This window comes from Python bivittatus, unplaced genomic scaffold, assembly GCF_059951505.1.
Source record: "Python bivittatus isolate LINGU-HERP-01145 unplaced genomic scaffold, Pbiv_v1 ctg000530_np1212, whole genome shotgun sequence".
Lineage (NCBI taxonomy): Eukaryota > Metazoa > Chordata > Lepidosauria > Squamata > Pythonidae > Python > Python bivittatus.
Window position 1 is genome coordinate 10,756,710 of NW_028277085.1, and position 22,735 is coordinate 10,779,444.

General features: G+C 39.9%; 1 protein-coding gene across 2 annotated transcripts in view; it reads right to left on the minus strand.

The window, feature by feature from the left end:
- The window catches only part of ARNT2 (aryl hydrocarbon receptor nuclear translocator 2), a 106,902-nt gene that overhangs the window by 73,408 nt on the left and 10,759 nt on the right, over positions 1–22,735 (minus strand). For both annotated transcript variants that reach the window (XR_015797507.1, XM_007432111.4), the window contains exons 2-4: positions 11,952–12,063; positions 7,886–7,933; positions 29–242 (exon numbers count right to left, since the gene is read on the minus strand). Coding sequence is in view for 1 of the 2 variants with exons in the window: in XM_007432111.4 (XP_007432173.2) it covers positions 29–242; positions 7,886–7,933; positions 11,952–12,063 (374 nt within the window). In the remaining variant the exon portion in view is untranslated. The remainder of the gene's footprint in view (positions 1–28; positions 243–7,885; positions 7,934–11,951; positions 12,064–22,735) is intronic.

Sequence of the window (22,735 nt, forward strand, 5' to 3'; positions counted from 1 at the left end):
GTCTGCAGCCTTTTACAAAGCCACCCACCTGCTCAGTTAGGAAAGAAGGCTTATATGCTCCATCGGTAGATTTGTTCCCAGTGCCCCTCATGGACTTCATGTGAGACACTGCCATGCGTAGGATGGTCAGCTTGTCGGGTTTGCGCGCCAAGGCGCTGCAGGTGGGCACCATGTCAGAGAGCTCGGTGATGTACTGGGTCATCTTGTTCCTCCTGCGTCTCTCGATCTCACTATGGTTCTCCCTAAGCAGACATGAGAAGGAGCAAACCGAGAGAGAAAGCGAGATGCTGTCGGTAAAAGATGCAGTGCTTGGAAATCGGTACAGCAGATCCAGGTGGGCTCAAGGGGGTTGCGCTATGCCCAAGCATCCCCAAGCCTCGAAATGCAAGGCCGGGGGAGAGAGCCATTGTTAGAGGCTCTCATTCACATTTATAGGGTTAGGTCAGCTAGCAGACTAGAAATGCTTATTATACCCAGTTGCACCCAGTGGTTCTTCTTTCCCAATTTGTGCTATAAATGGGTATCAGTCTATAGGGATGCCAGATTATGGCTAGAGATAGAATGGCCTGGGGGGATAGTGGGGGGAAAACAGAAAAATTGGGTGAAGTGCCCTTGCTCCCCAGGTCCTTCTTGAGAGATTCAAATATCTGAGAAATGTTGAAGCCATGATAAAATCAAAGAAAGGACTGGGGGAGTGTGTGGGTGTCTCACTTTTTCCACCCCAGTCTGCCACATCTTTATCATCAATTTGGTCATTTCTGCTTGGAGCCTAGGGGTGGGCCAGCCCCTTGCCCTACCAACCATTACATTATCCCAGTTACTCTCACCCATTCCAGTGCAAAGAAGCAATGCACTTTCAATGTCAGCTTCCACTTGGACAGTGGGTGTCCAATTTCCACCAAGAGGGACTATGGGGGCTGGAAGAAGAGGGCCTATTTCTGTAGATGTCAGATCTACCAAATCTTCTGCTCCCCAGAGTCGCTGCTATTTTCAACCACTAATTCTATCATACCATTTTGGTAGGAAACAATATTTTGCATTTCTTGCTAGAGGCACTGAAGTTCACAGCCAAGGTAAACACAGTTATCTCTTGTTTTTTCCCTTGCTTAGAAAATTAGGGCACATTTTTTAACAGGCACAAGAACACACATGGAACCCCCCTGCCCACAAAACCTGAAGTTGCAATGGAGGAAGCAGATCCACACTCTGATTTCTTGGCATGGGCAGATCTTCCTCCTCCACTGAAATGAAACAGGTAGGTCTTGGCAAGCCGGGGAGTTTCATGCATGCACTGAAATATAGAGGAGACTCTGCACCAGAGCAACAAATTTGTATCTTGAGGAAGGGAAGCAATAAGGAACAGCAGAATTCCAAACATGGGAAGAAAAACTTGGAGAACAAGGAAAACAGAACCATTTCCCACCCTTTAAACAAAACTTAACAGAACTACAGACATTTCAGTCAGTTTCTCAGTGAAATCTTATGTTATTTATGAAGCCCTATGTTGCATATAACAAGAACAACTACTACAATAGCATTCTTCTCCAGGCAACCCAAATTCTTCTCCAAGAATAGAATTCTGCAAGTGCATAAATGGGTGTTTGAATTAATTCATTTACATTTCATTCCAGTTTTACTCATACAGGAGTGAGGTACGTATTCTACCTCCATACATACATACACTTCCAAGCATATTTGCACAAGCACTAAGTCAGGAAACTTTTATAGGGGGTGGGAGGAGGAGGACTGGGGAGAGAGATTCTTAGCAAGTTCATTCTACACTTAGTTCCATACTCTGCATTTCTCATGTTGCTTCATCTAATACAACCTTTACAATTTAGGTTACTTAAATATATCCCTGCCCTCTCTCTCAACACAACCAACTTCTAAAACAGACAGAGTTTGCATGCCTAAAGCTGATTCTCCATTTCCAAGTTTTCCTCCACCGAAGCATGGAAGATAACGGAAATGAATAGGGAAGGAGGAGGGAAGCATGATCCGGCCATGATCAGAGTGGCCAGGGCAGTAAGTGGAGCGATGCTCTGCACCCAAAAAGTGAATGCTGGCATGAGGCAACAGATTAATATAGAAAATGATAACTTGTCTGTTTTCAGATAGATTGCTTGTTTTCCACCAAGGGCCTGGGTCCCCAGTAGGCCATCTGAATGTAATTTCCTTAAACTCCATGCCTTACCTGATTCTATTTTATTGAGAGATTAACTTTATAAACATATTCCCAGGAAGATAGCTTGCTTTGGAGCAAAGTTCCGGCCTGGAGGAAAGACTGGGCATCACTTTTAGAAAATAAAAGTGAGAATGAGGCTGTAGCCTCAGGTTCTGTTTAGGACCGTATCCAGAGAAAGAGAGAAAAATAAACTGAGAATGGAAAGGATATTCTAGGAGGCTGCGGGGTGCAGTGGAAAGGAACCTCCCCAGGCAGATCTTTGTAACAGCAGCCATGAGATGCTCCTCAAATTCCAAATTACTCACCAGCCTCCAAGACTGGGGATTCCTGACATAGGGTTTATGCATTATAAAAAGGTTCCATGTGTGCAGGTATATCTGGATAAGAGAAAGCGATGGCACTCCCAGGTGTCCTCAAATGTGTGAATGCACATGACAAATTCCGTGCATTTTTTGTGAGTCATCTGCAGCACAGGACCAGTGCCTGCTCTCACTGTATCCGAGTATTCAGCAATACCTCGAGGGTAAGGCAGTCAGACAATAAAGCCATCATGATATATAGCTTCTCATGCCCATCCATAACATGGGCTTCCAAAAAACCACTGAGCTACCTCTAAGAAGAGCCAGGAAAGGGGGTGGGGGGAGCCAACCCAGGTAGGCAAGAAGCTATACGACGATAATTTCAGCTCTCTTTAAAGTGAAGACAAACACCAGCACTCCCGAGGCATTTGATGGGGTCTCCCCTAACTCTTAAATACATTTATCAATGAAGATCTCAATCATGTCCTTTTCCAATGTTCCTACTTCAAGATATCAAGCAGGTTAAGGCAGGCTTCTCTGTAGCAGCCCCTGGTTGTACAGTTCCTTCCCCAAATAAGTATCAATAGAGGTGAATATGTGTAGCTCAGGGTTGAACTGTGGACTCCAAATAAGTCTGCCTGGCACCAAAATTGTTATCTTCCTCCCAACCAACCAAATCTGTCCCTGTTCACCCAAACTTTTAACAACACTTATTTACTGACTGCCCCTGTTTTTATTCAGTGGCTGGGGACATACATCACTGCCAACAAGATGATGATTTAGGATGATGTGTAAACTCAATCATATCTGCTCTGTAGTCTTTCCCAACCAGTGAATTCATTTTTAGATTGTTTTTACTGCGAGAAACATAGGACACCGCTGTGCACCAGATCAGTCTCTTTGTTCTTCCCGACCGGTTGAGATTTTCTGCATTCTCAAGCAGGTAGTTCAGTTCTTGCTACCTGCTTCTCTAAAAGAAAAGGAGATGACAACCATCTTGTGCAGCAAAGCTTGGCCTTTGAAGGTAAGTTATGCCCCTAATTTTGAAATTGTAGATCACTTACTGCAGAAAGGGGATGACCTTCAAGCTCTATCCGTCTTTGTAGGGTTGTATTCACAAAACCTGCTACTAAACCACTCAACACCTAGCAGATACCTTTTCACAACAGGCAAGGTTAGCTTTAACCTTGATTCATTTTTTATGGCTTAGTGTGTTGTACCAACCCAAGCTGATTTTGGGGGGGGTTATGATTCAATACGAAAAACAGGTTAATTCAATAAGCAAATTAAGTGGGCTATGTGAATGCAATCTAGTATTTTTAAATGGATGGGAAGGAATATTTCCAGTTATGGGTTTGGGCTACATTTAATTTTCATCTGAATCAAGTCCATCAAGTTAGTGTGTTGTACCATCCTTTCTATACATTTCACAATAATCCACTTCTAAGGGGAGCTAGATCTACTTGCCTCTGTAACAAGGACACTTTCCCTTGATTCTACAACATCTTTCCATGACTGACCCTCCCTGATGGTATCTCCTAGTTCACTATTCTTTTCTGGATCAGCTGTTATTTTGACCACCCAAAGAGAAAACTAACTCCTTAGATTGAAATACAAAAGGCAGAACGGCTTTGTTCTTGTTCATCTTAGGATTATCCCTCCCTTTTTTCTCAACGCCTACCTTGCATATTTTTCCTTATCAACAGAGATTTGATCATCATACCTGCAAAGGAGAAAAAGAAAACATAATCATAAAATGATTCATAACAAGAATTAGGATGAGAAAAACATACTGAAAACAAATGTCTTGTAATCTCCAGCCTGCTGGGATAAGCAACAAGGTGGCCTCCAAAGGTTTTGGCCATCAGTTCCCACCAGCTTAGATAACATGACCAATAGCTAAAATTTTTGCAAACTAATATATAACCCATCTAGAGAGCATCAGATTTCATATCTTTGGTTTAGGTTTATCCACATGAGTTTGCTAGATCCTCAAAGTTCATATATTCTTCCATGTCTGGCTTCACCCAGACTATTACACAAACTTGAAAGCCAGAAGGCAAAGACTGAAGGACACAGCTCTTGGATCACCTATTTTTACCGTAGATACTATAAAAGCCATAATTAGAGCAGAAAACCAGCAACTGCCAATTTTAAGTCCCAAGCTATAGGTACAGCACTCCAGAGGTACAAATTTTACATCTCTTTTCTCTGCCTGGGCACCCCAGCAGACTGAAAGAGGTAATTTCTCAGTGAGAATGACAGTTTATGTTGGAAATGTGAACAACAAGAGGGGACTTTTTATCATGCTTGGTGGACAAGTAAAAAAGCTAAAAAAATTTGGATTTAAATGCATACATTAATTCAGAAGATTTTAAAGATTAATATGCAACTGAAGCCAGAGATGTTTGTTTTGGGACTGACAAAGAGTTGGAAAAAACTCATGGAACTTTGTTTTTATATATGCTAACAGCAGTGAGACCTTTATATGCTCAATGGTGGAAAGATTTGACATTGCCCACAACAGAAGAATGGATCATGAAGAGGATGGAGTTTTCTGAAATAGCTAAATTGACAGCTTTGATTAGAGAAAAGACACTGATTAAGTTCAATGACGATCAGAAACCTCTTTTGGACTTTTTGCATAAAACAGAAAAAAATGAAATTATGATATCTGGGTTTGATGATTAGAAAAAATATAAGATGATGGAAAAAACGAAAGTTATGTTATAACCCTAGAGTAAGAGTTCAGTTTCAATGTATACCTCTAACTGCTGTAAAAGAAAATCAGAAGTCACTTCTTTATATTTCTTTTTTCTTTCTTTTCTTTCTGCCCTTTTCACTTTCTTCTATCTTTATTTTCTTTCTTTTAGCTTACATGTTAGTTCTTGTTAGTTTTATCTCTCTTGTTTAAAAATTTAATAAAGTTATTACAAAAGAGAGAGAAAGAACACTGCATCGTTATTATAATGGATCTGTCTGTCTCAGTCTCTTTATGTCTGGCCTTAGGCTTTTTAGACCTCAAAAACCCTCTCCTCTACCATACCATCAAGGACACCAAAAACTTTGCTTCCTATTTTAAACTAAGAACAGCTTTGTTACATTTTAACTCGCACTGTGGCTTATTTAAACCAGAGATGTGTAATTTTTTTCAAGCCAAAGGCCAAACTTAGTTTTGAGGAGTATTCTAGGGGCTACATTCCAAACACTGGGCAGGGCAAGGACAAAAAAGCAAAATTGCAGTTTCTTAAAATTAATGAAGTACAAATGTATACCACTTTCTCCCTGTGTTCAATCACTTCCCCCTTTTGACAAATTCAAAAGTACGATCCTCATCGTTTGGTTGCATTATGCAGTTTTCTGCTTTCAACATTTTGTTGATTGCTGAATGATGAAATAAAATTAAAAAGGAAAAAGGCCACTTTTGGCAGCAGCTTAAGAGACTCTTGGGACAACAGCCAAGGTTTTAGATGGCCATGTATATCCCTGTGACCACAGATTATGCACTGAATTTAAGTGGGTCACAAACTGGTCAGAATTACAAAGCAGGGCATGAACCTCTGGTTGGAATGAACCATACTTTTATCATAATATTGCAGCATTTGGAGGAAATGGGGAATGGTGCTGAGTTTAAAAGTAGAAGTGTCTTAAGCTTCTTGCAGCAGTACCAGGAAAAGCAGAGGAAAGTGCAAAAACCCAACATTTGTCTTGGCTCAAACATTAAGCCTTGGCTCTTCACCCAGGCCTTTGGCGAGGGAGAGTTCATTCCATCTGGTCTGTTGTGGTTGGCATCTTTTATCTTCTACTGATTTTATGGTAATTTCTTTGGTTGATTGTTGTGAACACCCAGAAGTGTTGGGAGTTGGGTGACATATAAGTTTAAATCATCATCATCATCATCATCATCATCATCCCAGGTCCTTGGGAAGGACTCGATAGGTGGATAAAAATGCCAAATCCAGTCTAGACATCTGGCTGACTGTGTGACCACCACCAATAATATCTGGTGTTATACCAATTGTGATTTGAGCCCTTGGAGCAATACCTAAAGGACTCCCTCAATATCTGGAAATTTTGAATTTATCGGACCTGAACACCTTAATTTTACAAAAGAAGACCTTGCTTGGAACTGCCTCTATCCTCAGACACTACCTTAATCATTCTTAGGTTCTTGGTCAGAACTTGAATTATTAAGTTTCCACCAGTCTTTGACTGTGAATCTAATTGTAGATTACCAATAATAATAACATCAACAACAACGCACTAGGGTTCGCCCATTACATTTCAGCAGGTTCAGTAGGCACTGTTTTAGCTTGCTGACGGTTACCCCACTTTATGCTTTATGATGAAGCATAAAGAATCACAGAATGAATGAGTTGGAAGGGACCTCCAATCTACACCAACCCCTTCTCACTGGAGGAATCCAGTAAACCAACCCTGACAAATGGCCTTAGGGACCTCATCTGGTGCAGCAAAGTGCCTGAGAAAATTTCTTTCAAAATAATGAAGGTTGGCCACGAAGCTGCATTTAGATTCAAGAAACAAGCAATGCAAAACCTTGAGTTTGAAATCCAACAGAGGCTCTTTTCATTGCACCTACAATATGTCAAACTGAAGAAGGAGATCTAAGGAACGCACGCACATAAATACTGCTTTGTCATGCCGTCATTTTCAAGCAGAGCTCCTGACCCAGGTTGTGCAAGGACAGAGCAATAAAACAGAAGTAATAAAAGTTTAGGGAGTTCGCCACAGCATAGGGATGACAGTCATCCTGATTCATTTCCAAGGAGGGCCCAATACACTGCAGTACTGTGATCTGCCCACCTATAGGAAAATTATTCTTGTACTCAATCCATTCTACCTTGAACTCCTCCATCTTGGGCTGGAACAAGAATATCAATTCTCTTTTTAAAAATGAAATACTAAAAAATAGGGTTGCAGACAACTCCAGCTCAACTACTAATAACTTCACAGAAGCATCCTTATACTTTGGTTCGCACCAATGCCCAAAGTAGTTTGCTACTGCCTTCTCCTGATATTCCCTGACGTCTCCCATCCAGACCCTAACCAGGTCCAATGGGCTGATCAGCTAAAGAAAATGCCTTTGGTCATTAAAGCAGCACATCCATAGAGGGGTGTGTGTGTGGATACATGTATACACATGTGCACGCACCCACCCACCCTCCCTCCCTCCAAAAATGTTTAGTTTGTCAGAGTTGTAAGCAAAACTCTTGGATATTTTTACGTTTTGTTCCATGCTGAGTAATATTAAACACATGCAAATTAATACCGATCTGGTGAGAGTACATGGGTTTCATTACGGCAATAGCACTATTAAATGTGCAAAATGTGTGCCCTCATTCATTTAAATTCCTTGATGGAGCCTTTTTTCTTAACTCACCTTGAAAATTTGCTGGGTCCTTCACCATCTTCATCGTCAAAGTCCATTCTGGGAAAAAAGAGTAATATTACAATTATATGTCCATATTTGGAAGAGTCTACAAGGATTAAGGAAAGACAAGGTAAAATATGCATTATTTCTGATAGTGCCTCCCCTTCTGCCTTTTCTCTACTCATTCGTGGTGCTTATTTTAGTTTCAGTTCTTATTTTTTGTTAAGAGTTTATGAACAGTCCTGTCCCTTCTTTCTTCGGAGCAAATTTAAAACAGCCAAAATGAGATGTCTGCAGCTCTCCAAATATTCTGGACTCCAAATCCCATCAGGCCCAGCCTGCATGGCCAACAGCAGAGAGGAGGGAAGCTGGGCTCTGACATCCATAAGGCCATTGTCTCTCCTGAATGCCCCCTCTCCACGCAAAGGATTCTTTTTCCTTGACCCTGCCCACCTTTTGGAAAGCAGAATTGTGGACCACCGTTGACTTCCATTGGTTTCCTTTCCGCTCAGGTGACCATTAAAAAGGAAGCCGGAAGTTAAGTGTTTCTATTCTGGTGAAGCCCTCCTGTTATTTAACAGTTCTTGCTTTGTGTGTGCTCAGCCAGATGGTCTCCAAAGCCTGCCCTGTTTCTTCACCCGTTACTTTCCTTGTCACCTAGCCAAAGAAATCCAGTGCTTCCTGCCCCCATCTTAACTTTCTTTGAAAACAAAACTCCACCATCATCATTGCTATCATTGTAATCCTTTCCAAATTGCCCTATTTTTGTCACTTGCTTTGAATTCTGAAGCTTGACAAGAATGTTTGAGGGTTGATTCAAAAACATGTGCTTTGCCTGGAGCAAGGATCATATAATCTCGCTCCATAGATCACCTTTAAGAGGCGAGAGTAGGGGGAAAATTCAGACTGTGCTATGCTGTTTCTCAATTGCATTTTAATTTTGTTTAAATTCTGATCACATTTTGTAATTCCATTATTACATATTTCTGAGCAACAGTTACAGGAAGGAAGACACTCATCTTCATTGAAATTAAGCTGTTCTTTCAGATCTTCTTAATTCTTTGGTGTTTTGATGGTCATTGATTGGTGGAGAAACAGTGACCTCCAGTGGTCACTTGGCTAGCTAATAAAATGAACAGGATTCACTGTCCACTTACTAATGGATCTGTGTCTTCCACAAAGGATAGAAATGCTTTCCCCACCCATCTTCTTTTTTTTCCTGAATTTTGTAACCATCTTGCTTGATTAAACGTTTCAGAGAGCTCACAAGCTGTCAACTATTTTGTAAACACTCAAGTGGATTTTTAAAAAAAGGTTCTACAGCAATATAGATTTTGGAATTTTCCTTCTTTATGGTCATTCAAGCTGCTTATCTTTTTCCATCTGCATTTAACTCCTCTGCAGATCAGTACATGAATATGAAATCAAACCAAGGTTAAGCTTTCTATCCTTTACAAATATTCCCCACCATTTACCCAGCATTTCCTTCAGGTAGATGTTCGGCTTGTTTGTTTCATTTCCTGCATACCATCTTTCAAAAAGACTGCTCCTTTCACCATGAAATTTCATGGCATATTATTTATTTGATGCAAGTGAAGAAGAAAAAAATCCATATATCAAGAAATAGGATTGCGTCTTACTTTACCTCTGAGCTAAAAACACAAGAGGGAAACTATTAATTCAGGAGCAGAAAACCTTTTGGTGGCTGGGGGGTTGAAGTTAATCTTTTTGGAAGGGATGAAGGCTTCATTGCAATGATGCAGAGTAGACAGGACCACGATTTTCTGGATTTTCCTGGATTTTATTTTGGGGAGGGGGGAGAACTTGAAGATTTTTAAAAATGATGTTAACCCTGTTTAAAGTTTACAGTTTTCATATGCCTTTTGTTTCTTTTCTTTTTTTACAGTCATCCATAGTTGATCTGTATTAATCCGTTCAGTTGGAGCCACGTTTGCCTTTCCAATGCTGAACAGCAAGTCTTTTGATTGAAAATCCATTTTCTTTGCTCAGAAGTCAACTCCCATATGATACAGACTACAAACATCTGAAAATATTAAATCTCAAAGTTGAGTGTATACATATAAGTGCTTCTTACCAAAAAAGAACAATATATTTAAATAAAGCACATTTAATTTCACTGCATCTCCAGCAACATAAATGCAATGAGGTCATTTCTAAAATATCTCTTGCTTAAAAGGATGTTATCTAAAAAAATCTATTGACATTTTTGAGGTTTTTTTTTTAAACACACCTTATTTTAAAATTGGTTAAATAAAGCATGCAAAAGAAAAAAGAAAAAAAGAAAAAGATATACATATACATATGTAAAGGATTTTGAAAAAAAATTAAAAATAAAGCAAACAAAAAAGATTATTATAAAAAGGGCATTCTGGTAGCCCCCCCCCTTTCTTTTTCTCTCCCCCCTTTTTCCCCCCAGCCACTAATTGCTACTTGAATATTTTTATACCTTACTTTGGACATGATTACTCATTTCTGCTTGGATCATTTTAATTGTTATTATTTTAAACACCTTTGTTTTTCTTCAAAAACCATAGTCTAAGTGTCTTAGCCTGTCTTGCTCTGTGATATGTTGCAACCATTCCTGCTTGAATATGAATCCTGAATTGATGGCATAGTTTCTCTTTTCCAGCGTTGGGCGAAATTGATTCTCGCTACTGTCAGCATCTCTCTCAACAAATTATGATACCTTTCCTTTATGTTCTCTGGGATCATACCCAATCAAATTATTTGTGGTTTTACTTCAGATTTTATTTTCAGAAATTTCTGGATGTTTTGGTCTACTTCTTTCCCATACTTCCAGGGTTGTTGTTTTTTTTAACATAACCACCACATAGGATAAAATGTTCCTTCTTTGTCGTGGCACGTCCAACATTTATTGGTGTATGATTTATCCATCTTGTGATCCCACATCTTCTTTTCCAAATGTTGGAAGATCCATCAGAGAATGACCTTCAGGGACCAGACCTGTGTGCTAATGAAGTCCAGCACTGCAAAGGATCCCCTCCCACCTCTTAAGTCCTTGGTTACAGCATTTTATTTCTTTCATTCTCTGTCCCAAATGAAGTGTTGCCTGTGCAAAGCTGGCCCCCATCCAGCATGCATGTATGTTTAGGTAGGTGAGAGAAAAAGAGGGAAAGTGAGTAAATGAGAGAGACGGGGGCTCCATCTTGAAAATGTCCTGTCCTTTTCCTGTATTGAGAAACCTCAAATATTGTTTGTCTTTATTATTTTTTTCTTTCTGCCTTCTTGTTTTCTAACTGACCACTATTACAAAGCGAATCACTTATTGACCCCCCTCATTGTTCCTGCTACTCCTTCCTCAACTTTATCCCTTGAACTGAATATGCTACTCTCTCTGAATTCCCACTTCATCTTTCTCTCATTGGACTGAATCAGCTGCTAAATTTCCATAGACTGTTAACTGCTTCTTATCTGACGGCCTTGAACGCCATTAGCCTCAACTATTCTTTATGCTATATTCCCTACCGATTGCCCACTGTGCATTACCTGATTGCCATGTACATCACCAGCCCCCAGCATTATTTAATACATTTCGTTCTTTGATTACAACTTCGTTTTTGGACCCCCAGATCACTTAGTGTTCAAGGCCCCAAGACAATTGGCGCTGTAAGTCCCAATTCACAATCTGTCAACTGTTTTACTGCCCCTGTGATAGGAAGCAGCATTGCTCTGATACCATGATTTCATATTTTCAAACATGACTGTTGCGATGTAGCATTTCTCCAGAGTATTGGGGGAACCTTTCAGGGGTGCCTTTGGGAAGGTCCATTTTAAATTTCTTATAATTCCCAACAGGTGTACTAAGGAAAATTAAGAGGGCCATATCTCAAAAATAGCTGCCAGCCACTCTGTAAACTTTACAGAGACAGAAATTAAAGGGAACAGTGGAACTCCAACAACAGAAGGGGAAGGGGAAGGGGAAGGGGAAGGGGAAGGGGAAGGGAGAGGAGGAGGAGGGGGGAGGGGGAGGGGGAGACTGATACATTAAAAAAAAAGCATTCAATGTCACTTTGAAAAGGTGATGCCTACATACCCAGAACGCCTCTTTCCCCCTCTGGCAGGCACGGATCCTGCCATTCTCACTTGGCCGGCAGCCATGGGTGCCACTGGCAATGTCACTGACCCAGGTATGTCCGATGCCATTTCTGTAACACAGAACATAATGTACCAGCTTAAGTTCATAGGCAGTTGGGATGTGCGGCTGTGGCACATCTGGGATTTTGATAGATTGTGGTGGGCTCATTCACAAAATGGTTGCCACAGGAGACTTCCCAATTTACAGAATGGCTGCCAAGAAAAGTACCTTGCCTAGCCATGAAAAAAGGGGACTGGAATGGTAAAATTCCTCTGTTTTCAGGGGTGAACCACCCTTTTTTAATTTAGAGGGAAAAGTGGAAGAAGTTGGCCCAGAGGTTCATTTTTAAGGTATCCTTCTCTAATAAATATCAATGAAATCTGAACTGAGCCTTCCACAGCCTTGAGTTCTCCTTAAAGACAACCATTCGGCAGCTTAGTTCAATGCAATTATGGGACTTTCATGTAGACGCGTGGCCCCCTTCCATTGCTTTGAGGAGTTTTGACTGGTGTGTTATAAACTGGAACAGAAAGAGTGAAACAACTCATATAAAAAATTCAAGGTGCCAGGGTAGCCTAGCTCTGATGTGTCTATAAGGCATTCCACAAATGCAGTTCAGAACCAATGAAGTAGTATATCAAATCCGCCATTTTTTTCTCTCTCTCTCTCCAAAAAAAAGAAAAAAATGGAGGCACATTCAGGAAGGTGAATATTATTCCTTGGGTATTTTATCATTTCTCTCTTCCAGGAGACTCTGGTGTACAAGACTTTGCAAGGGGCCACATGCAGCCCTGGGTCGCATGCTATAGGCTCCAGTGCTGGGAATGGGTGTATTAATCTATCCACTTTTCTCTTTTGTAACATATACAGTATGCCTGTTACAAATACAATTACTTCAAACTTCAGTGTTGGTTCCTGGTGACTGCCTGCAATAGTCCCTGCAATTTTCTTGGCAAGATTTTTGGAGATAGTTTGCTCTTGCCTCCTTCCTAGGGCTGAGAGAGAGTGACTGGCCCAAGGTTACCCAGCTTGCTTTGTGCCTAGGTGGGACTAGAACTGACGATCTCAGGGTTTGTAGCCTGCTGCCTTAATTGCTACACCAAACTAGCTCTCTATGCTAATCTTAGCAGCCTTAAAGAGTTATACATTTAGGATTCTTCCTGTGCATCCTACATTCAGATGAATCGTGGTTAATATCAACACTGACTCAAAGGAACCAAAACAAAAAGATTAGTATGTAGTAAATCTGTGATTTACCTGTTCTTGATTCAGCAGACTTTGGATACAATTAAAAAAAAAATCATTTTACTCATATGCAAAATCTCATTTGCTTTTTAATGGACATTCGGGTCTAATGGACACCTCTTTCTTCCATCAGTCCGTTAAATCAAGGTCCACTATATTAGCAACATTCTATGCTTTCATTTTTTTCTCAAAATCCATGATATTGCTGAGTTGTTAGGTCTTAATGATATTTATAAGCATTCTAATAAAAACAATAAATGAGTCATAAAAGTTCCATATTAAACCAGCAAATTAGTTTGAATGCAACATTTACGTTTTATTCTGACTGCAATCGTTCAGACACTTAGGTGAGGCAGCAGTATGGAAGAATACAACTGAATGCCGTTTGCTGAGGAATAGTTAATGGAGAAACAATAGGCCAATGGCTATTTCTTAATGTTTTCCTTTTTATATTATGTGTTCTTGTACATTTGTTAGCTGCCCAGGATCTCTTTGGAGCCAGGTAACCTCAAAATCTAAGGAACAATTAAAGAGAATTCCAAGAATCAGAATGCTAGGCTTTCTGCACATCTTGTCTCATCCAGTATGAATGTTCTTACAAATAATTCTTTGAAATGTATGAGAACGTTACAACACCATTTAAAAAAAAAAAAGGTCCCTTATTTTTCAGCATTCCATGAATTAGCAATTCCCACCCAACAACTCTCCACTCTACATGAATGTCAAGAAGAAATCCAGATACTTTACATTGTAAAGGAGATTTTTAAAATACAGTTTTAACCCATGCCAGATATATCACCTCTACCATACAGTGAGAGGAAGAGTTTTATCATCAAATGCAAAAAGAAAAGGAGGAGGAAGACAGAGAAAAACACATGCTTTCATAAAGCCTAAAACAAACGCGTTCATAAAAACGTACACTGTACAAAATAATGTTAACCATCTCCTTTCACATGGTAAGTATTGATGTAACCCTCCCAAAATTCTGAGATCTTTAAAGGCTGGTTTGTGCAGATAGAATTTAAAAGAATTAGATCAACAGATTATAGCAAATGTCCAGTTCCACCCCTCCACATTAATCCTCAACACCCTTCAATAAGTCTTAGCCATGCTCTCAAGTAGACCAATTCTCTCCCACCTGTGCAGAAGCGGTCCCACCAATATGTCCTTTTTCTCTCCTTGAGACTACATCTTCTTTCAAAAGGAATTCATAAGAAATGTCAAAAACCTCTGAGAAGAAGCACAGCTACATTGGTATTCTGCTCAGAACTGCCGTCGCAGATCCGTTTATCGTAACAGCAGCCCGGGATTCAGCAGGGAACAAACATCTTGCATACTGATCAATTTATTTGCAGGGGGAAATCACTGACATCTTCCTACATTAAATATTTGTGTTCTGCAGAGAGGGCAGAGATTGGAATGGAAGAGAGCTTTTGATGGATGATAAGCTGGCATCTACAAGTCCACCAACTAATTGCCAAGGGCAAGGGGCCTATGACTTGGGTGAGCTGGCAACCCAACATCAGATCCCATGACCATTTTTGGACAGGTAACTGATCTGCATGAGATAAAAGCCTTCTTTTTTTTTTTTTTAAGAATAATTCCATTAAAGCTTACATTATACAGATAAAACGAATACAAAGAATAAAAAGAAAAAAGAAAAAAATTAAAGAGGAAGAAAGAAAAGAAGTAACTTCCCCCTTCGTTCCAGCAAGTATAAACAAATTTAACAACTTATCACCATCTCTTCCAATACAACAATCTCTTCATCTCATATCTCACCTCATTCTCTATAAACAAATCTTTAAAACCTCATCATCCATCTTAATCAGCAAAAGTCCATTAAGAGTTACCAGAAATAACAACCTATGTATTATAAGTTTGATCTAAGAAAGCCACTTGAATTCCATCCTTTTATGTTTGTATCTCATTTTCTATCATAAAACAAATCCCCCAAACCTTATCATTCAAATCTAGTCAGTAAAAATTCAATAAAAATTACCAGACATAACAACATAACTGTTTTAACCTTAATCAGGTAAATTTAAAGCATAGCAAATGAACTCTTTTTCCCATTTAACTCTTATCTATAAACAAAACCTTAAAACATCATCATACAGTCCTGGTCAGGAAACATCCATTAAAATTTTCCAGAAATAGCAACCTATCTATTTGAACCTTGATCAAATAAACCAACTTTATATTCCTTGCCTTTGCTCCCAACCATATTAATCTTTAGTCCCTTCAAATAGTGTCCAAACACTTGATTTCTTTCCATTTTCTCTTTGTCTCTTCTCATAAAATCGCTGACATCATTAATAAATCTTTTTTGTAAATCCAATATAGAAAGGTTATCCAAGGCACTCTTCTAATCTGTTATTTGTATGTCCTTTTTAGTTATCAAAACATCAGCCAGTTTCATTTGCATATTCAATATTTCATCTTTTTCCATATCCTTCTTGTAGCCTGTCATTTTTAAGTCCACATTTGAATCAGTTGCAGTATTGTCCAGTAAAACGTATTCCTCTTCCATAACATCGTTTTGTCTATCAATAATGGGAGAGATCTTTAAAACTAATTTCTGAGTCCATTGTTCACAAATATCTCTCAATGGATCCATTGTTAAAAAGATTTTGCTCCTCCTTTAATAATAATCTTTATTTCCTTCTGGTGCCTTCTAGTGTTCAACCTTCAAAGCCCCATCTTATCATGTTGTTTTTCTTCTGAATGAAGAATGAACATGAATAATTTCCCATGGGAAGGATTCTTATATTTAATTTCAGAATGTTATTAAATCCATCTGGACCCTTAATCCATTCATAACTTTCTAAAATCAACACTCTAATCACCTTTTCATTATTAATTCCAAATAAATAAATAAATAAATCCTTAAACTCGTACTTAAAGATTCTTTCGTAAAGGATTGAAGGAAACTCACCATGAATACCATGAAACTTGCTGTTCTGGAGATTCTAAATATTTAAAAAGCAATCAAAAATTAATTCCAAAGTGATTAAGAAACTTTTTGTCCTTAGAGGCTACATTATGACTGTGAGGTTTGATGTGACCCCTCAATTCTCAGCCACTCAACTTGCAAGCAGATTGCAAAAATGTCAGTTCCTTCCATCTGCTCATGAGGAGCCTCTGTACAGAGCATGTGTGGGCAATCTCATGATCTCTCCTTTCTCCCGAGAGATTTCACTGGCCCAGACATTTCAGCTGCAATGTCATCCCTGCTTCTTCAGGGACATCTTCAGTTTGCTGTGTCCTCACCGGAAGTTGAGATAAAAGCTTTCTGTTACGATCTCCAACTTTCTTCAGTCTGGTGGCTCCTATTCTGTGGGATTTCAGTGCTGACCATGCTAACTTTATGGCATGGAATTGATGAGCTGAAGTCCAACACAACTGGAGGACACCAGGTTAGTAAGAAGTGCTTTGCAGAAATGAAAGCTGGCTGTGCTTTTCTTGCCTAATTTCCAGGAGGAAAGGGGGCTAGCGGAATCTGCCCTGTTCGTTGACTAGTAAGCTATGCCAACATTTGTGGACATCTACCAAACTCTCAAAAGAACAGAGGAATGTTTAATTAGAAAGCAATTTCTGTCCCCATGGTAGGGGAGTTCTTTTAGAAGCAGCAAGGCTTGGGTGGAGGAGACCCAACCCTTCTGGCATAGTATGTATATGTACACACACCTATACATACATACACTTAGCTGTATAACACAACTGATATCATTTGGGGAGGGGAACAGCTTAAAATAGTAGCTAGAATGCTGTACGTGAACAGCAAGAGCAGAATTTCCACTCAGTGTGCATGCTTGACTTGTATTCAATCCCACACGTGCACATTAAGCCACAGCTGCTAACTGAGGATATGTAAAATAGGCACAGTGCCTGGCTGACTGATACTTTGGGCAGCAGCCTTTTCCAACCTGATGTTCTTCAAATAAGAGTCCCTAGAATTCTCAGCCCATAAGATCAATGATCAGTTGCCATCCCAATGCATCTGGAGGATAGAAGATTGATAGTAGCTGCCATAGAGGTCCTGATGACTTGAATTGTTGCAAAATTGTACAGCAGTAGCAAGTGTGCCTGTGGACCTTCCCTCTACTGTATCTATCCATCACCAGAGACAACCCTTGGGTTATTTCCTTTCTGTATCTACTGTATATCCATCCAGATTTGCCCTGAATCACCCAACACTTGTACTGCACCTCATCTTGAATCTAAGATTTTAGGATTGCAACTAAGACTCTACAGTAATTTCTTCCTTAATAATTGTCCAGCAGTAACAGTTACAAGCGATTTCAGTGACATTACTCTCCTCGCTATTCTTCACTGAGCATTTCACAGCATTTGCATCTTCCTTCCCTCTGGGAATGAGTTTATCTTAACCAACATTAAGTAGCCATTAAGGACACAAAGTTCAAGAGCATTTGGTAAAAGCCCAATTTGTTACACCATTTTATTTTAATACAGCTGTAGTGATTTCGCTCACTGCTAGATCATCAGGGCAGATGTCCCCCGCTCCATGCAAGCATTACAAAACCAGCTTTTAATGTGTTTCTAAGGGCAACAGCACAATAAAAGCTCCGAACCAAACAATAAAAGTCCAAACCATTTTGAACATGAAATTTCATAGAAATATCCTGAGTACAGTTGTACATGCAAAATGGGACATTTCACAAAATGCTGTGCTTGAAAGGGCTTTAAATGTTTTGGACACCCTTGCTCCAGCTCAATACCTAGCAACATCTTTTCCTCCCAATTAGTTTGTTTATTGATTTTACTCTTTCCATCCATCCTGATGTTCTGCTGAGCTTAGAAGAACAGGCACATCTTTCTGACTTTAGCCGATTCTTAGGACGGTAGGATGCCTCTCTGACTATGGATAAAGGCATACAGATTCCATGGCCTTCCTTAAACTGAAACTAGGTGTTTTTGGTATGCAAGGCATGCAATGAAAACCGTTTTGAAGAAATTTGGCACAGTCCTACTGAACATATATAGAGGATGTCTGTGCTATTTGCTGGAGAATATGGTATCCCGTTCTAAGAGTCTTAACTAAGGCTCTTCTTTTTAATTAAATACCGTGCCAAAAGCTGGGATCCCCTTTCCTGAACATTTCCTTACCCTCTGAAGAATGCTCTTTTTTTCCTACCTTGTTCCCACAGTACTTTAGAATTTCTTTTGGTGATGTATTGCGGCTTACCTGTTGGTAAGTGACCCCAGGTTTGCCTTTATGTTCCTCATCTCTCCTCCCATGACAACAACTTAATCTAGAAGTGTTATTTTCTATCTAATACATATTTGGGCCAACCTTAAGGTAACAACTTGGCAGCTTGTCAATATTCCATGAATGATTTCTTGGGTCATCTTTGTTCATTCAAGTTGCTATTTTATGTCCTTCAACAGAAGGTAGAAAAACAATAACAATGCTTTCCAGAAGATAATAGTAAGCTCTCATTATTCTCTCTTGCAGGGGTTGGCAGTTGACAATGCACCCACCAACACTTCTCAGTGTCTTTCAGGTTCTTTGCCTCTCTGACTTTGGTGTTCTTAAAGATGGGGTGATAGGAAGTATTTGAAGATAACAGGAAGGAACCTCACCACTGTTCTCTCTGATAAATGAACCTCTTGTGTCCAGACATCCCCAACATGGTAGTTATTTGGGAAGCAGACACACACATGTCCTTGCAAGTATCACTAAAAGTGCTCATGACAAACTCTCCAGAACCAAAATGTGTCCTTCAGACATGAAAGCTGGCCATCCCCAGCTTTCTCAACTTGCTTGTAATTGAAAGAGAACAGCCTTTGGAGCATGAGTTCAAGAGATGCTTTGCAGGTGCCTGGAAAAGACATAGCACAGCCAGTTGATGAAAGCTTGCTCACATTGCTTCCAGAGAGCTGTCTTTGTTCTTTATAGCTCCTGGCAGAAGTTGTCATAAAAGTTAATAATACCACTGCCACCTAAGTAATGACAGCTTGTCAGAACAGTAACAGGAGTGTTAAATTGGCCAATTAAATCTGTACAGCGTGGTGCATGACGAGGAAGAAGTAAAAAGACAATGTTTTTCTTTGTAATCCAAAATGCAACATACCTGAACGTTTAATATATGAAGCTGCCTTGACACCATATCAGCTCCTTGCTCTTTGGGGTACAAAACAATACCAACTAGCACTCCTTGGTCAGTTTTCACTGGAGGTACCAGAACTTGAATGGAACTTCCCATATGTAAAGTTCTCAATGCCATTCGCTCAGAGTTACACTGCCCTGTCTCCTAATCTCCTGGAAAATATTCTGGCTTTCACTCACAAGAGGTTTCTTTTATTCTAAAAGGCATATAGGGAACATCTGCACATTAAAAAAAAAATTGAACAGGCAAGCTGAATGCTTACCTACAAGGTCAAGGAGAGAGATCTTTCCATTCCTCCCCAACCTCCCTTCGTTTCTCAAACTGAAACAAAAGGCTGCAGCAAACCAGCCTTTTCACATGTAAAACAAGAGTAAAGCATAAACTTCAGGATGACTGGCAGATCTGGCAGCTGCATTCTTCTGACTACCACTCAGCTAATGAACCCAGGATAATGGCATACCAAAGGACTCAGACGTTGTCAAGTAAGCAATTTCCACAAGGGAGTTGTGCATAAATGCCCTATGCCTTGTGTCCAGGAAGAGAAGGAGAAGGAAAGATTCCAAAAAATGTACAGAACACAGTCTCACTGTTGATTTTTCCTGAATCCCTGGATAAACCTTGATCCTATGTCTGACCAGTTCTAACAGGTGCCTCTTGTTTTGATCTATAACCAGTGGGCTCATAGATAAGAATGACTATTTTAATTGGTTGCTGTCAGCCCAACTAGACAGACCAGACTAAGAAACCAATGTCATATGGGTCAGGACTACTTTTACTGTAACAGCTATAGTAACAGAATCTTGCAAATCTGAATCTGCTTCCCCCTCCCTCCCTTTATCTTCGTGTGAACTAGGGAGGGGCCTGTCTGAGGCGTTTTCTCAAGTTACTTTCTTGGCCCAGACTCAAGCCCCTCTTATCTGACTTGCTTTGGTAGCAGCTCTTCCTTCTTCAAGGCCATTCCCTACTCCCTCTATAGTTGCTAACTTTTCTTTTTTTCTCATCCTTTCCCATCCTTCTACTTTTGTGTTAAGCAGTCTCCCCCCCGCCCCCCGCCCTCACCCACTGATATCAATAAATCACCTGGGGAGGTTATTTTGGCTGAAGAGCATGCTAATCAATTCCTTTGTTCCATGTTCTGTGTCCCAACTAGGACATTTTGGATAATCTATTGTTATTTGGGGGAGTAACAGCTGTATTTTCCAAATAATCACATATGAGAGTGGGTCTGGGAAAACAAGCCCCATGTCAGGGAACATATAGTATGACCTGGAAGTATAAATGATCCAGGTAATTCAGATTCATCCTCATTGGAGTACACATACTCCAAGGTTATATGCCTTTTTAAAAATGTTCTTAGTTTCTAGCTCTCATGCCCTGGGAAAATATGCTGGAACCTGAGATTTTGAAGAAGACAAAGTGTCAGTAAAGATCTCCTACAACTCAAGCTCAACTCCTGGTGATTTCAGGTGACTTTGTGGTCACAATCATGTCATTTTCTTCCCAATATTAAGCGACTCGCTTCTGCTTTCTCCCAGGATTTTTTTTTGGGGGGGGGAAGGGTGGTGGTGGTCTTTTTTCCTTTTCTTCCCATTCTAGTCTGCTGCTTTAGTTCTCTAATTCTTCCTGGAAACCCCCCATCTGAGTGCTAACCAAATTTGAGAACGCTTAGCTTCTGAGACTAGACAAGGCTGTCACAGTCCCTGATGCAAATCATTGCCTGTTACCATCATGGAATAATCAAGCTAGACAAAAGCAGGAAAAAATATGCAGATACAGAAGACGTTTCTGTAATCTTTTTCACTATTAATGCAGGTTGTTGAATTCATTTGGCGAGGGGAGTTGAGCACATGAGGTTTAATTGAGCACCTGAGCACAGCATATTTTATTTGCAAAACCGAGCTTAGATATGTGCAACTGAATTGATTTTTTCTGCTTCCTTATTGCTGCTTTCAACATCCTCCATGTATTTTCTGAGTCAAATCTTCAATTGTTAAGTAGTTGGCCTGTTTTTATTTTGTACAACAAGTTGTTCTTTGAAGGCATTGTGGAAAATAACGAGGAGGGGGAGGAATGATTGTGAAATCTGACATGCACAGGGTTGATTCAGGCAACTACTAGCCAAGTGAATACAAGCTCTAGCAGCTAGTTGTGCCTAATATACTAATAAGCTTGTCTGGTTTTGACCTTGGGTATTTTGGGTGGGTGGGGGGCTTAGTAGGTAGCTTGAAGCCAGACTACATAGCACAACCCATTATAGTGTAACCCAGTTATGTATAGTGCAAACATAGAAAATGGGTTAATTCATATAACACAGATTAAATGTGTTATATGAACCCAATCCCTCAGTCAGTGTTTGAGACAAGCGGTTCAGCAACATATCTATATACTACCAACATTTTCATTGTGTTTATCTGTTTGTACCCTCAAGGTAGCTCAAATGGTGCATTATACCAGAATAATTTTTGAATCAAGCTACCCAAAATCCATTAACTTAATGAATGCATTAGAAATCTGGGGCCCGTTACTCCTGTGGAACTGAAATTTCCATGATGTTTCCAGGCCAGTTTTATTTGCAAAATGGTGGCCATTGCAGCATCCCCGCAGTCACATGATCATTATTTCTGACGCTCCCTCCCAGCTTCCCTCAAGCAAAGTCAATGGGGAAGCTGGCAGGAAGTCAGAATTCGTTCCTGCTCCCACTGCTTTTCTGCCCGCCCGTGGTCATTTTCAAAGCAAAGCGATTGCAGTACCATTCAGGAAAAGACAATGTACCAGATGACATTTGTGTTACATCTCTCAGGGTGGAAAGGAAAAGCCACCTTCTGCATCTGGAACATGGTAAACATCTCATCTTAAGAGACCGTATGGGAGAAAGAAGCGTCTGTTATCTCCAGTTTCATCATGTGTCATTTTCCATCATTTGGATAATTATGTAATTGAGATAATTGATGTTAATTATATTACATAATAGGCATTCTACATCATAATTTGACACAAATGCCATAAGAACCTCGATTACGTAATTACACTAATGACTGATCTTGAGGCAAATGACAGAAATTGCATCTACTGACTAGATTGCTTCAGACTCTGTTGATGGGAGGTTATGTTCACACCACGTTTTGTCCACTGCATCCAAGGCAACAGCATGGATGTCTGGAAAATGGAGGTTCAGCACTGTTTTTAGTTCAAAGCATTTTAAGGGTCAACCAGCTCTCTCTCTGGGAGACAAGAATGCTCCCATTTTGTATCACACCCACAACATTCAGTCAGGTAGAACTAGGCTAGTCCTACTGTGCTGAAGCCCATAAAACATAATTTTGACAATAAGCCACCCCAAAATGAGAATGGCAAATTGCTATA